Here is a 16127-nt window from a genome sequence, read left to right as displayed (position 1 = left end):
CATTAAACCGGTGCATTCCGGTGAACTTGATAACGATGAATGAATCATTAATTGATATCGGATCTTTTCAATACATGGGTTGAACCGGTTCAAAAACTAAAGCGATTACAAATACATCAAGAGCAATAAAGAGCAATATCTCACAGCTGATTTCTTTATCCGCAAACATTATTGGTTTTTGAACCAGTAACTTGCAAAGAAATGAACTGTTCAAAAGAATCGATTCGCAAAATGATTCAAACTTCCCTTCACTAGAAGGTGCTGCTGTAAAAGCAGTCTGAGGAAACAGTGAGTACTTTGAAGTGTTCCTAGAGTGAGTTAACTAATACAATTCTGAAATTATTTATCTAATAATAATAAATTAAACATATATATTAATTTTAGTTATTATACATTTATTTTATATTATTATTATTTATTAGAATTAACGAGATTAACTGACAGCCGCTTGTTGTTTTTGTACCCGGCACCCATTTACTGTAACCACTCTGGTGCCATGCTCGTTTATATTTGAGACTGCCCTGAGCCTCGTCGAACTGTTTTGTAGACATATTTACATAAATCAAGAGTATCAGTCCGCGCGTGTTCGGATTTATTTATATCCTTCTCTTATCCAGTCAAGATACTCTATTCGTTTATTTTGTCTTAGCTTTATGTATCAATAAATCACCATGAAGATAAAACGTCAGAAGCACGCGAAGAAAACCATCAGTTTTTACAAGTATAACTTTTGCTTTAGGGAGCCTTTCCAGATATTAATTGATGGGACGTTTTGTCAAGCAGCGTTAAAGAATAAAATACAAATCAAAGAGCAACTGCCAAAGTATCTCATGGGAGAAGTGCAGTTCTGTACCACAAAGTAAGTTAATGCTATTCTTATTTCTACTATTTATGTCAGTGTATTACTTCTTGTGTGATAACATTTGTTTTGTTCTATGCAGCTGCGCACTTAAGGAACTCGAAACCCTTGCAAAAGACCTCTATGGAGCAAAACTAATCTTACAGAGATTTCAGATCAGGAAATGCAAACACGTGAAAGATCCAGTTCCTGCATCAGAGTGTTTGTTGTCGATGCTTGGGGAGACAAATCCACACCACTACTTCATTGCAACTCAGGTAAGGACTCTATAACAAGCCAAAAATGTAATTTGGTCAAGTAAATAAAAAGTAACACAATGATCCTTATTACCAGGATCAAGAGTTGACAAAGGCCCTGAAGAAGATCCCTGGGGTTCCTCTGCTCTACATTATCCTCAACACCATGGTGTTAGACAAGCCCTCTGAGCGCTCGCTGAAGCACGTTCAAGCAGTTCAGCTGGGTGAGTTGGTGAGCCCATCACAACAGTCTAGCATCAAGGCTCTGAAAGAGAAGGAGGGCCTCAGCAAAGACAGTAATGACAGGAGAGGCAAAAAACGTAAGAGGAAATCCAGCAATCCCAACCCACTGAGCTGCCTGAAGAAAAAGAAGAAACCCATGCCTCAGCAGCCCAAAAAGACAGATGGAGAGAAGAAGAAGCGGAGTAGACAAAGGAAGCGACGGCCTGCTGAGGCAAAGGAAGCGGCAGTCAGCTCCAATCCCACAACTGCCTAGAGACAAGCCTCGCTTCTACAAGAGTAGCATTCATTTGTTTCTCTGTATTTTTTATTTTAAAGTTTGTCCTTTTTCCAGACCATGCATGTGTGCCAGCAAACACCTTGTTTTGTCTAATAAACAAGTGTTTCTTTTACTATCAGTACCTGTTTTTTGTTTTTCTGACTGTTTAAGGTGTAATTATTTTAGATCAGGTTAGATTAGATATGTGTTTTGTGTTTTTATAATGAAAATTATATGACCAGCGAGAAAGCACAGAAAGCTGTAGTTAGCGTTGTGTTATAATGAGAAATATAGGTGTAACCATTGAAATCTATTACTATAATACACTTCATAAAAATATACATTTAATTTGAGTTACATATTTATTGTCGGAAATGTTCAAATATGTGACCCTAGACCACAAAGCCGGTAATAAGTAGTACAGGTATATTTGTAGCAATAATCGAATGGGTCAAAATGCTCAATTTTTCTTTTATGTCAAAAATCATTAGGATATTGAGTAAATATCATATTTCATGAAGACATTTTGTAAATTTCCTACTATAAATATATAAAAAGTAAATCTTTGATTAGTAATATGCATTGAGAACTTAATTTGGACAACCTCATTTTTACATTCCAGATTTTCAGATAGTTGTATCGCAGTCAAATATTGTCTTGTCCTAACAAACCATACATCAGTATTTATCCAGCTTTTAGATGATGTATAAATCTCAATTTCAAAAAATGTTTTGTGGTTCAGTCTCACATATGATTAATAATAATTTTCATAATATTTATATATAATAATTTATAAGTGATAATGTTTTAATATTATTTATTCATAATTAATTAAATTAAGTCAATTTGAGGTAACAGTTGAGGGCAAATAGGAGTTTATATGTAAATGTTTGTTTTTAACCACAAGAGGGTGGCATGGCCTCCAAGAGCCCATCAGGCTTGTTCTTATGTCCAATAAGTGTGATCTTGTGAGACTGCATTAATTAATGTTACATTACACTAATATTGCTTCCCAATGCTTTTGCAAGGCAATTTACCACATGCACAATATGTTTTGATGTAGGTCCTTTTATCAAATTGGCTAAACTTTTTGTAGGACACTAGACTTTAAGTCTGGTGATTCATGCATGACATGAATCTGAAAGAGAACCGAAAGGCTAGACTCTCTTTTCATGGATGAAGAGAACTTGGTCCCATTCTCTCTCTTTGAATGTTTGTAACGTCAAAGACTTTGTTGGTTTGATCTATTGGGTTTAAATATAGCCTCAATTGTGTCATCACTATTTTTGTCCCGAGTTGAGATGTATTGCTTATTTGTGCAGGTTGCTTGGGAAACGCAGAGAGGACATGACAGCATGCGGCTCCACAAGACTGCCTGGCTGGTTCACAACCAATGACTTTAGACCCATGAGTAATTTAAGGACCAGTGGCTACTGTGGGAATACAAAATATTAGTTAATACTCAAATCAAAATCAATACCTGACAAATGTAATTTGTGATCTATTCAGTCCACTGAGGTCCACTTACTATTTACCATCCTGGCACTGCCAAGGACATTCCATAGACCCCAGCTGTCTTCACTAGTGCTTCCTGCGAAGCCATAGCAACTTCAGATCCACACGTCATCTATTCAGCTGAATTAAACATTTACAAAGCTTATGGCAAATCAGAACACTACAGGCGAGGCTGACGTCAGTCTCTCTACGTCACTCCCTTGCACATAAACAGACTTATGTGGCATGTAAAACCAGAGTGTGCGCATGTTTATGGCGTGGTGGGGGTGAAGGGGGGGGGGGTTTAAGTGTCCATCCCAGAGCGGACTCACCAGTAGTGGACTGTGTGGCAGGGGGATAAAACAGTGACAGAGCTGTATCTACAGCTGACAAGAAGAACAGCGAGCTCTCTGCGCCTCATCAGCACTTTTAGAAACAATGGAAGTAGTTCTTACCAGACTGAGAGATTTCTCCTGTAAAGAAACTTCTTTTGATCACTGTAAAGCAGCAGTGTTGTGCAGGGACCATTCCTCATCCCAGGAGGTGTGCAGAGGGAAGCGTATGGCTGGAGAGGGGGGCGCAGGCCGGCTGGACATTGAGACTGCACTGGCCTGGCTCAGGAAGGAGCTGGTAAGGTTTCATCTAGTACACTTTACTACATTATTAGTCATTTGGATGCAAATATGAGGCAATTTTGTTTTCCCATGATAGCTTTTTGCCTTCAGCAAGGCCATAGATTCCAGAGGCAGGGGATTTTTAGGAAAACCAATTAAAAAAATGTAAAATTAAAAAATTCTAATATATATTTTTATGTAGTATAGTTATTTTACCTGGTGTATGTCTTACTTTTTCACTCTTTTGTCATATTTTGCAATAGTTTATTTTGTTTTCAACCTCTTTCTTATAAAGAATAATCAGAAATTAATCTTTATACATTCACAAAAATTTTTATTGTCCTATATTATGTTATATTATATAAGGGAAAATTAAAGTGATAAAAAATATCAGGTAAAATAATTATTGTATAATATAAAAAAAGATGTACATTTCAAATAAATACCTATATTTTGAACTTTATATTCATCAAATAATTCAGAAAAAAAAATTAAGCAGCACGATTGCCTTCAACATTGATAATAAGTAATGTTTCTTGAGCAGCAAATTACTAGAATATTAGAATATATTAGCATATTACAATAATTTCTGAAGGATCATATGATTCATATTTAAAATTGTAGTATTTCACAATATTTCTTATTTTGCTGTATTTGTATCATATAAATAGTGTTAACTGGTGAGCATAAGAGTCTCATAATGTAAGAGATGTATAATCTTTTATCGATTTTAAATTTTGTTTAGTGGGTGTCCTGGGTGGTCTAAGCATTTCATGCGTGTCTATTGTTGTAGACCTAGGTCATGTTGTTTCAAACTCGAGTAAAAATCAAAGGTCAGCTTGCGTCTTTACAACGTTACTCCACAAGAGTAAAAAATTATCACCGTCTCGTCATTAACATTCATGTTGTGACCCTTATAACGTCCCGGGGGTTAAATTGTGAGCAGGCCCATTCTCAGTAGATATATTGCTTGGCATTTGCAGCCTCTGTACTCATGGGATGTCATGGCAACCTTTCACACAAAAGACACAACAGAAGCCCTTTAAGACGAGCAAATATTATGTCTCATTGGTCTATATACATAAAATTCAGTACATCTGTGACTTCAAATCTAAATCTTGAACAATGTCTGCTGTTCTTGTCACAATTCCTTTAGCGATATTTTAACTGCAATTGACTTAGAACATGTTTATGACTAAATGTCACTAAATATCTAAATATCTGACTAAATATCACTGTTCTTTGACAAGAATGGATGTATGGTTGTTAAAAAATTAATTCTGGAGTCGGATGAATTCAGGGCAGTTAGGCCACTACTTGTTATTCTACATTCTATATTCTGCTCGTTAACTTTAAGAGCTTGTCTACAGCATTCTCATTATTGTTCTTTTCCAGCCTTAACACAGTTCTAATGACTCCAACAAGTTCCAATGTTCACTTCCAGTCAGCTGCCCATAAATAGTGTTGTTTTGTGTTCTCTCCTATAGGAAATCAGGATTAAATTGAGGTCCATTAAATGTGCTTCAGAGAAAAACACGTAAACACACTCAAGCAAATGTCCTGTTCACTCTTACAAGCAGTTCAGTGCGCAGAAAGGGTTTCACCTGCTCCCAAAAAAGTTCATGTCCTTTTCTCTGTAATTTTCTTTGATTAAATCTTTTAAAGCAGGTTCCATTATTACTCTGCCAGTGTAATTAATGCAGTTTTTTGGCGGGAACACTCCTTGTTTCAGAAACAGGCTCATGAAATGTGCTGGAATGCAGGATCTTATTTCCTCTCAATACATCCAATTAGACTGCCATGGCCACCAATAAAAAGAGCAGAAAGAGGGAAAAGATATTTGCATCTGAAAAAGACATTGGCCGTCTAAAATACTTTCAACTCCTGTTGTTGAATGCAAGGAGAAGAAGTTATTCAGCATAGTAACACCTTAACCTTGACCTAATCATTCTGGCATGAGTATGTGAATAGAAGTGAAATGTTTGTTCTGGTCACTCTTTTCTGAGTCTTAAATGTCAGAGCTTTCCCACTGTTTCATTGTGTTCATTTTCTTGAGGTTAAGCCTAGTTTATAAAGCTGTTCTGGATAAAGAGAAAATTGTAAATTAAAGTGGAGGATAACTGTTTCTAAACAGTTTCCCAGAATGAGTTTGAATAGCGCCTTCTGATTTTAATGTTTTTAGGCAACATTATATACCTTATAACATTATATAACTTTATATACCAGTGTACTAATTAGAAAAAGTCTTTGAGGGGGTCACCATTGTAGAGAAATGTCTGGAAATTTTTAGGCGCCTTTTCAGATCTATTATTCTGTCGTCAACTAGGCTATCTTAAAGGCATCTTTAACACAAGACTAAGGTTTTTAGTTGACTATATTTGTGATATTTAAATGTATATGGGTTCAGAAAGTTTTGTCAATTTTGCCTTTTTTTTTTATTTGCAACGGTATTTATAGTGTGTAATTCTGTAAAATTGTGTGGGTAAAAAGGGTCCATTACTTTTCAACAGTGTAAGGGTGCATAATAAGGGTGCACATAATTATTTCCATATCAGACATTCAGACCACTTGCTATTAGTCAGTGCGGCGTATCAGCGAGACCAAAATCCGAACACGAGCGAAATCTTAATGGGGACTTGGATTTTTTTTCACCATTACGCGAACTCTCTATCGCACAGATTTAAAGAACTGGATATCGCACACGAAATTTAGCTTATAGTAGCTATATGCAACCACGCACCTTAACTTCGGCATAATAAACATACACTTTAGAGGTTATAAAAATGTTATTTGAAAGTGCTGTTAAAACATTTAACATAACGTACAAAACTGTTATGGTTAGGCTCATTGACTAAGATGTTGTTCACTTTCTGCAGTGTGTATTATTTACAACTGAGTTTTAAAACCGTTTTAATTCATTCTTTATCTGACTTGAATGTTGAGCATGTATTTGCTTACATAAAAGAGGCTACAAGTATATTTACTCTGATGTACCCTACTCATTGAATAAAAGCAAACTTAAAAACATTCCTCTGCTTTGTAGATGGAGATGCGCTCTCAGGACCAAGCTTTGATTCGCCAGCTGATGGATCTTCATGACGGCATTCAGGAACTGAAGCAGGAGTGTGCAAAAGCCATAGAAGATGAGGACGAGGAGGAAGAGGAACCTTGTTGGGACTCTGGGAGTGAGGGTGGTGGGAGCAGTATGTCCTCCTTCTCAGGAGAAATGAGCTTTTTCCCTTCAATCTCTTTTAGCACCTGTATGAGCCCCGCTCCTCTTGGAGCCTACCTGCCCAAACGGGCCTTTAGTAGACGCAGCTCTGTGCCCTGAAACCTCCAGTTCAGATCACATGTGCTTGATTAATACAACATGTTTCAGCATGTTACAGTAGTGTTGAGTCTCACAGAAGAACAAATGATGAATTACTTGTTGAGAAATTTCATAATGTCATACAGGATACTGTATTTAAAACAACCAGTGTAACACAACTGCCTTATGCTCAAAACATACTACTGTATATACTATCAAGTGAAGAAGTAAAACATTTTATACTGTGAAAAACTTGACAAAGTCTTTGGTGATAGACTAATATTCTACCTGAATGCACAACAGAGATCCATAGAATTCAATGAGGAAGTTTACTTAACCAGCACTTACATATCTGTAAAAGTATTTTCTCTCATTTCCTAAAACTGAAGTGCCTCTTCAAACTAAGTGCATGACACTGACTGCAAAAGAAAGTTACCAGAATATCGTCTTGAAAGCTGAACAATGAACAACTCGTTCAATTGTATTATGAGAGTCATTGGAAAATGAAGAACACATTTTATTTTACTGATCATCTATTTTCTTCTGGAACAAATATCACTAATGATATGCTATGACATGCTTTGACATCATACTTAGTATCATGCTATTACCACAAATATGATAATAAAAACCTACAAACTGCATAAATGTTGAGATTCATCATTTTATGTTGCAATAAGGAGTTTAAATCATTTGAATAAACAGATGATATGTTTTTGCACCCACAGCATATGCCATGCTAACAATTCCATGTTCAAAGCTATACAAATATCAACACTTGGTTTACCTTGGTCATACAGCAGATGATCACACAATCTAATTAGTAGTAAAAACAGATAGGAGTTACATCTTCTATAGACAAATCATAGAAATTGACAACTAACTTTCTTAAGGCTAGTTCCCTTTTTTCTGGTATTAGCATGTTTTGTATCTGAATTAGCATTATATATTGTTAATAGGGTATTTTTAACTGCATTGTAATTCCAGCGCTTCTCCCGTCTGACCATCCCATTGAAATCTTGTAAAGTCAGGGATCAGGATCCATCCTGGACTGATGTGGTTTTATGATTACAAGATGTCTTGGATGCATTTACACCTGTGCTCAAGTGCTTTCCAATCATGATTTGATCAAAAAGTATGTTAATGCCAGGTGTAAAGGGATGTATATGTAGTTTTGAGCACAAATCTCAGCACCCAGTTTGACTGATATTTGGTCAAGTTTTCACATATATGAGCATGCTTTCAATATTTTTTCCAAAAAGACATTTTAAGAAAGTGCTAGCAAAGTGCACTCCAGGACAGGAGAGTTATTTGTGTTCCACTCCTCTAGACGCAGCTGCTCACCGGGGCATTGTTCTCTCATTAAGCCCTGCTCTGTTCTGCTCTGTGGGGTCACAGGTGCTCAGTGCTGTCAGCGTCCAGGAGCAGAGATCCGTTCTCCCGTCTGAGCCTCTGAATCTCTTTATTGAGTCCCAGCAGAGTCTGAGCCAGCTGACGGTCCTGAGAGCGCATCTCCAGCTGCAGGACAGTCACACAGCAACAGATCAGACACATCCACATATCTATCTATCTATCCATCTGTATATATATATATATATATATATATATATATATATATATATATATATATATATATATATATATATATAAATATAAATATATATATATCCGTCTGTATCTCAATTCTTCCATACAGCCATCTATATTTCTGTCATTCACATATCTATTTATCTATCTGTCCATCTGTATGTATATATACACACACACACACATACATACATATATATATATATATATATATGTGTGTGTGTGTGTATATATATATGTATATGTATATATATATATATATATATATATATATATACAGTATTGTTCAAAATAATAGCAGTACAATGTGACTAACCAGAATAATCAAGGTTTTTCGTATATTTTTTTATTGCTACGTGGCAAACAAGTTACCAGTAGGTTCAGTAGATTCTCAGAAAACAAATGAGACCCAGCATTCATGATATGCACGCTCTTAAGGCTGTGCAATTGGGCAATTAGTTGAATTAGTTGAAAGGGGTGTGTTCAAAAGAATAGCAGTGTGGCATTCAATCACTGAGGTCATCAATTTTGTGAAGAAACAGGTGTGAATCAGGTGGCCCCTATTTAAGGATGAAGCCAACACTTGTTGAACATGCATTTGAAAGCTGAGGAAAATGGGTCGTTCAAGACATTGTTCAGAAGAACAGCGTACTTTGATTAAAAAGTTGATTAGAGAGGGGAAAACCTATAAAGAGGTGCAAAAAATGATAGGCAGTTCAGCTAAAATGATCTCCAATGCCTTAAAATGGAGAGCAAAACCAGAGAGACGTGGAAGAAAATGGAAGACAACCATCAAAATGGATAGAAGAATAACCAGAATGGCAAAGGCTCAGCCAATGATCACCTCCAGGATGATCAAAGACAGTCTGGAGTTACCTGTAAGTACTGTGACAGTTAGAAGACATCTGTGTGAAGCTAATCTATTTCAAGAATCCCCCGCAAAGTCCCTCTGTTAAAAAAAAGGCATGTGCAGAAGAGGTTACAATTTGCCAAAGAACACATCAACTGGCCTAAAGAGAAATGGAGGAACATTTTGTGGACTGATGAGAGTAAAATTGTTCTTTTTGGGTCCAAGGGCCACAGGCAGTTTGTGAGACGACCCCCAAACTCTGAATTCAAGCCACAGTACACAGTGAAGACAGTGAAGCATGGAGGTGCAAGCATCATGATATGGGCATGTTTCTCCTACTATGGTGTTGGGCCTATTTATCGCATACCAGGGATCATGGATCAGTTTGCATATGTTAAAATACTTGAAGAGGTCATGTTGCCCTATGCTGAAGAGGACATGCCCTTGAAATGGTTGTTTCAACAAGACAATGACCCAAAACACACTAGTAAACGGGCAAAGTCTTGGTTCCAAACCAACAAAATTAATGTTATGGAGTGGCCAGCCCAATCTCCAGACCTTAATCCAATTGAGAACTTGTGGGGTGATATCAAAAATGCTGTTTCTGAAGCAAAACCAAGAAATGTGAATGAATTGTGGAATGTTGTTAAAGAATCATGGAGTGGAATAACAGCTGAGAGGTGCCACAAGTTGGTTGACTCCATGCCACACAGATGTCAAGCAGTTTTAAAAAACTGTGGTCATACAACTAAATATTAGTTTAGTGATTCACAGGATTGCTAAATCCCAGAAAAAAAAAAATGTTTGTACAAAATAGTTTTGAGTTTGTACAGTCAAAGGTAGACACTGCTATTTTTTTGAACACACCCCTTTCAACTAATTGCCCAATTGCACAGCCTTAAGAGCGTGCATATCATGAATGCTGGGTCTTGTTTGTTTTCTGACAATCTACTGAACCTACAGGTAACTTGTTTGCCACGTAGCAATAAAAAATATACTAAAAACCTTGATTATTCTGGTTAGTCATATTGTACTGCTATTATTTTGAACAATACTGTATATATATATATATATGTGTGTGTGTGTGTGTGTGTGTGTGTGTGTGTGTGTGTGTATATATATATATATATATATATGTTTGTGTATATATCTGTATATATCTGTCTGTCTGTCTCTTGATTCTTCCATTCACCCATCTACATTTTTTTACATTCTACTATCTGTCTATCTATCATGCATCATTCGGTTCATCCATCCATCCATATTTCAGTCATTCACCCTTCATATATTGTTTTTTGGTCCATTCATCTTTGTCTATTCAAGCATCCTTCCATATATCTGCTTTTCTGTGCGTCCATCCACCTATCTTTCCTCATCTAACCGACAAAAAGCAACAAATGAAACAAGCAAACAATCCATTCTAAAATGTCACTTAAGATGTCAAAGTATCAGTGGTTTCTAAACTTACCAGTTCTGATCTTAACCAAGTTATGGCTCCGTCTATTTTGGCTCTCCGGAGCTCTTCGTTTACTTGCAAACTCTTTCCGACTGGATGAACAGCGGTCTCGGCAGAGGTTCTCGGTTCAGCTGATGTTCTGAAAGCATGTAACAGCTTGTTCTTGATGTTCTCCAGAACCATGATGGACACCGAATCCTCATACGGAGTGTCGGAGTTCATCGTGATATCTAGTTGAGCAATAAACAACCGAGTTCTGCTCCAAACGTCCCACTTGAAAGAATCGAGTGCTTTTATACTGCTCCAGTACGTCTTCTTGCCTTTTCTTCTACCCAGTTGAAGCTACATCCATCCTTTCACATAAGTCTTCCTCCTCCTTTGGCACACTGTATCTTCTAACTAAATTGCAGAGATCGATACAGAGATTTCATCCCGGATTTGAAGCATGTTTTTGTCTCTCTTGCTCTGGGACCAGTTTGTTTTGTCACTGTTTCTATAGCAATCCGGCCCCTCCACCCAGTCCCCGTCAGTAACCCCAATAAAAATGGAGGGACATTGTAGACAAAGACTATTGTTGCATTTGAAGAACTGAAAAGATTCCCCTCCCCTTCTCCTCCTTTCTGCTCCTCTAAGCCCCCATTCAAGCATTGTGTGAGAAATAGGGTGTGAGAAAGATCTCAGTCGTCTCTTTGTGAGGCATCACTGTCTCTGTTTTACAGCAAGTTTTCTCTGAACTTTAGACTGGTTTTAGCAGCTGAAAGCTCTCCCTTTCAGCGTCGCAAACAAATGAGCGGTTGGGAAGTCGGACACCGTGTTACTCAACAGTTTGTTGAGAGCAAGAACAGTTTTTATCACTTTTGCGGATAAAGACATGGAATTCTCAGAGGAATGGAGAATCCACGGCGTTCTGGCAGGCCAAGAACAATCTTTTTGCTCTCTAGAGAGCCAGGAACAGAAGTCTAGTGTTCAGCCCTCTGTTGTGTACAATGACTGCGACAAGGGAATAAGTGAGAAAAGGATAAACCAAATCCTGTCAGGATCTTTTATACATCACCTAAAGAAAGCTGTCTCAGGGACACAAAATATGCACAGTGGAGAAAAAAAAAGTGCAATCACAAATGCATTTCATCAGTTATCTGTAGGCTACAGATTAGATCTTGAATTTAAGTCTATGTGCATTCGTAAATGTGATAGATTATACAAACTATATTAACAATGTCTGGACATGTTGCTTGAAATAATTCAACATTCATGCTGCGTTTAGTGGACCGCACTTAAAAATGAGATTAAGTTTTACGGCCATAGAACAGAGCAAAACATGACAATATAATAGAGGCTAATGAATGTGCTGCTTGGCGGGACAATTCAGAGTGAGCCATTTATCTAAAGACAGCTTTCAAAGGGATATCTTCACAAAAACATGTTGTCTTGTCTAAGAGTTATAAAGAGGGATGACAGAAGTTTCACTTAATAATAAAATTAATATTTAGTAATTTTACAACTTTATATTGTGTACCAAAAATAATAGAATTATATATACAAATAATTATAAAAAGTTTTTAGTCCAGCAGGTTCACAAATTAGCCTACTCTTTGCAGATAAGCATTAAAAAAAAAATCTTAAGTTATACAAATTAACAAAAATTAGATAATGGAAATTTGTGGGGTAAAACATACACAAGTTATCCATATTAACTCTGATATATATCAAAACATGCTTCAAACTGGTCACTAATGATGAGAAATAAAATAAAAAACATCCAATTTATGAGGGCTCTGTGTAAGTATTATTATTATTATTTTATTAAAATGGTCATTCATATTTACAAAAACTGTTAAAAGCAAAAAACCGATCATTACATTATAAAATGTATATAATATCATATACAGTAAGAAAACATTACATGGTAAATAAGATTAACATTTATGATGATATGCAATAGCTCACATTTTGGTATAATCGAATCTTAGTCATGTAGTTTAATAGCTTAAAAATCCAAACAACTGCAAAAAAAAAAAAAAAAGGCAATAGGCAAAAACACGTTGCTTCTCTGTGATGGGGGTTAACCGTAAGCATATTTATCTAACGCAGCTCTGTCGTTTGGTGTGATCTGTCCACTCAACTTCATCAGCAGCTTGACGATGAGGCCAGCCTGGAGACAAAACACGAAGATGATCAACTCGGGTTTCACATAGTTACAATGAATGTCAAGATGCAAAGACACATACCTGTTTGGTGTGCACAATGAAGTTCTTCTTGTTCTCTAGACTGTGTATTTGGACATATTGGTCAGCCTGACCCAGCTGCCACATAAATGTCCCATACTCCAAGCTGAGATGAAGGACCTGATTAATAAAACAACACAATGTCACAGATGATTTGAGGGATGAATTACATCTAAATGTCCGTTTGATGTAAAGTGACTGGAATCTCACTTTTGTCTCCATGTTCATTAGATGCAGGCCTTTGGTGTTCACCCCCACATACACTCGAATGACCTTGTGGGTACTGGAGCTGGCCTTGGTGAACACCTGTCCTGTGAAGAAAGCCGCCCCATAGGTGGGAATATCCCAGCAGTTCTGCAGAAAGAGTCTCTGGAGGTGGTGCATCTCTTTACTCACACCCTCACTGGTGCTCAAACTCTAAAGACACACAAAGAATTGAGAAAATCAGACCCGGCTTGCAATAACATCAAACATCTTACCACCACCGACATTTTGAAAATGATCTGAATTGACACACCTTGTACTCGTGAAGTATCCTGTTAGTCCAGTGATGTGCTTTGCTCTTGACTTTTGAAATTGGAACTATGGATCTGAGGTTTTCCTCGCTGCATTAAACAAGAAATATTCATGTCTTTTATCACGAACATGGAAACAGTCACTGACGATTATAGGGAGATTGAAGAGGAATGAGCTACATACTTTAAAAAGCCCTGTTTGTGCTTCTTGCTGTCATAGTTTCCGTAAATGATCTGCAGGAGGAGGCTGGCGAGAGTAATTAACTTGCTGTCTGATGCTGATAGGAAGCCTTTGAGGAGGCAGTGACGAGCTTCATCAAACAGCATGAGGATGGTCTTTGGATCTTCAACCTAGGAGGAAAACTCACATGAGTTTCAGAGCAGGATGTAGAATACAACTCTAAAAAAACAACAGGATCAAAAACAATAACGTGGCAGAAACCTTTTTTTCTATTTCTAAAGGTAGCCGGACATCTCTGCGCAGGAAGAGCTGTGGAGTTTCCCTTTGGGGATCCAGAGCGGTGAGATCAGTCACTATCTCGCTCCAGATTCCTAAGTGCTGCAAGGGCTTATGGTACGGCTTCAGCTGTAGAGCTGAAAAGCACCACAGGGTCAGATTTGTTTCAGTTCAAGTCAAATTAGAAAACGTGATATCTAAGTGAAGTTGTGGATGTGTTGTCTCACTGAGGTTCTCTGAGCAGATCCAGATGGTGAAGTACTGTTGTGTCTCCTGCGACAGTCTCATGCCCTCCATGATCTGCTGCACCGTTGTGTTGTTCCCATGTTTTAGTTCCACGGTCCTATACGATCCATCCATGCGATAAATTCTCACCTTCTCGTACTGAAACACACCAAAACATGCTACTCAGCATCTCCAGGACTGCTGATATAGAAGCACTGTGTTGTAGAACGTAGAGGTTTCACACTCACTGGTTTATTGTTGGCTTGCTGAAGGAGTTTCACCGTCTCCTCCCAGTTGTTCTGTTTGCTCTCTTCACATACTTGAAGAGGGGATCGTTTCTGTTGGTCCTCGATGTGCTTAAAATGAAATGACAAAATAATTATAAAATGTATTTGTCTGTGGCTATGTTCATGGTGAGAGACAAGAATGGAAGAAATTCTTTAGTATTTGTGACCCTGGACCACAAAACCTTTTAAGTTTTAACCTTTTAAGTCTTAAGTCGCTGAGGTATATTTGTAGCAATAGACAAAAAATTGATTGTATGGGTCAAAATTATCGTATATATATATATTATTTTTCTTTTATGCCCAAAATCATTACGCTATTAAGTACAGATCATGTTCCATGAAGATATTTTGTAAATTTCCTACCATAAATATCTAAAAACGTATTTTTTTAAATTAGTAATATGCATGGATAAGGACACCCTCAGATTCCAGATTTTCAAATAGTTGCATCTCGCCCAAATATTGTCATATCCTAAGCTTATTTATGCAAAAATAAACTGACTCTTATGGCAAGTTTTGTGGTCCATGGCCACGTTATTTAGTCTAAAGTTAAAACAAAAAAAGAATAAAAAAAGTAAAACATTAAAAACTGTACAACATGACAAATGGTTATTCATTTTGAGGTTTGTAATTAAAGTTAAAAGTGTTTTTAACTAAATTATATTACTTTTATTTTATGTTAATACATTAACTATATTAATATGATTTATATTGTATTTAATTTAAAGGAACAATGTTTTAAAGGGACGGGTCATCTGAATAGAAAAAAAAGGGGGAAATTAGCATGTAATTCTCACTCTGTCTATCTCGGGGTGCTGCAGGAGGAGCTGTACGATTTCTGCATGACCACCAATGGCTGCAAAGTGTAAAGGAGAGCTCAGTTGGCCATTCAGCAGATTGGGGTTACAGTTCCCTTTCTCCAACAGAAGCTTGGTGGCCTCCACCTTTCCATGCCTGAAGTCAGAGGAGGGAAAAAACATATCAATTTATATTCTAGAGGGCCTTTTACATCAGTAAACTGGAGAGATGATCCAAGTGATCTAATGTTTCTGAATGAGAAATAAAGAGACCTAAACAAACCCTTCATATGTAGTTAATTATTTAAAGAAACAGGAAGCTGATATATACCAGCATGCATAATGAATGGGTGCCCAGTGATCGCTGTCCAGCTGTTTAACCGATAAACCACTGTCCAGCAGTTTGGACAGAAGCTCAGTGTCTCCTTCACAGGCACTGCGGTGCAGAGGGAAATCATCCACCCACTGGTGCTCTCTACAGGTCAAAAACATGGTCAGTTCCCTAACAGATGTATATTTTGGATGGTTTTAGTGTTGAATGATTTCTTATTATTAATGGCTTAATTTTGTAACACACAGAACAGAGGCATTTTAAGTGCATATACTGACTTGTCTTCTGTGACGCTGCTCATACTGTGCTGCTGCCATTTGTCTCTCTTTGGAATCTGGATTTTGGAATAATCTGGTGCTCCCAAGCCAAAGTAAGGGTTGATGAT

The 16127-nt window shown here is 37.1% G+C and overlaps 3 protein-coding genes across 4 annotated transcripts in view; 1 reads left to right on the top strand and 2 right to left on the bottom strand.

The window, feature by feature from the left end:
• Positions 1 to 491: 491 nt before the first annotated feature.
• utp23 (UTP23 small subunit processome component) lies at positions 492 to 1733 on the top strand. Its single transcript, XM_026288590.1, has 3 exons — positions 492 to 859; positions 942 to 1116; positions 1193 to 1733. The coding sequence occupies exons 1-3, from the start codon at positions 672 to 674 to the stop codon at positions 1589 to 1591; spliced, it is 762 nt and encodes a 253-aa protein (XP_026144375.1). The 5' UTR covers positions 492 to 671; the 3' UTR covers positions 1592 to 1733.
• Positions 1734 to 7511: 5778 nt separating this feature from the next.
• Positions 7512 to 11511, bottom strand: aard (alanine and arginine rich domain containing protein). Its single transcript, XM_026288589.1, has 2 exons — positions 10918 to 11511; positions 7512 to 8530 (listed from the first exon to the last, which is right to left on the bottom strand). The coding sequence occupies exons 1-2, from the start codon at positions 11125 to 11127 to the stop codon at positions 8405 to 8407; spliced, it is 336 nt and encodes a 111-aa protein (XP_026144374.1). The 5' UTR covers positions 11128 to 11511; the 3' UTR covers positions 7512 to 8404.
• A 1174-nt stretch (positions 11512 to 12685) lies between these two features.
• The window catches only part of krit1 (KRIT1 ankyrin repeat containing), a 6293-nt gene continuing 2851 nt past the window's right edge, over positions 12686 to 16127 (bottom strand). For both annotated transcript variants that reach the window (XM_026288587.1, XM_026288588.1), the window contains exons 7-17: positions 16021 to 16127; positions 15743 to 15886; positions 15412 to 15568; positions 14576 to 14683; positions 14330 to 14486; positions 14088 to 14239; positions 13830 to 13996; positions 13648 to 13735; positions 13341 to 13547; positions 13134 to 13250; positions 12686 to 13057 (exon numbers count right to left, since the gene is read on the bottom strand). The exon at positions 16021 to 16127 is cut by the window's right edge and continues 12 nt beyond it. In XM_026288587.1, the coding sequence (XP_026144372.1) occupies positions 12968 to 13057; positions 13134 to 13250; positions 13341 to 13547; positions 13648 to 13735; positions 13830 to 13996; positions 14088 to 14239; positions 14330 to 14486; positions 14576 to 14683; positions 15412 to 15568; positions 15743 to 15886; positions 16021 to 16127 (1494 nt within the window). In that variant the 3' untranslated portion in view covers positions 12686 to 12967. The remainder of the gene's footprint in view (positions 13058 to 13133; positions 13251 to 13340; positions 13548 to 13647; positions 13736 to 13829; positions 13997 to 14087; positions 14240 to 14329; positions 14487 to 14575; positions 14684 to 15411; positions 15569 to 15742; positions 15887 to 16020) is intronic.

Source organism: Carassius auratus, chromosome 19 (assembly GCF_003368295.1).
Source record: "Carassius auratus strain Wakin chromosome 19, ASM336829v1, whole genome shotgun sequence".
Classification (NCBI taxonomy): Eukaryota; Metazoa; Chordata; class Actinopteri; order Cypriniformes; family Cyprinidae; genus Carassius; species Carassius auratus.
The sequence above is the reverse complement of the archived record's forward strand: the minus strand, read 5'-3'. Positions and strand labels throughout refer to the sequence as shown.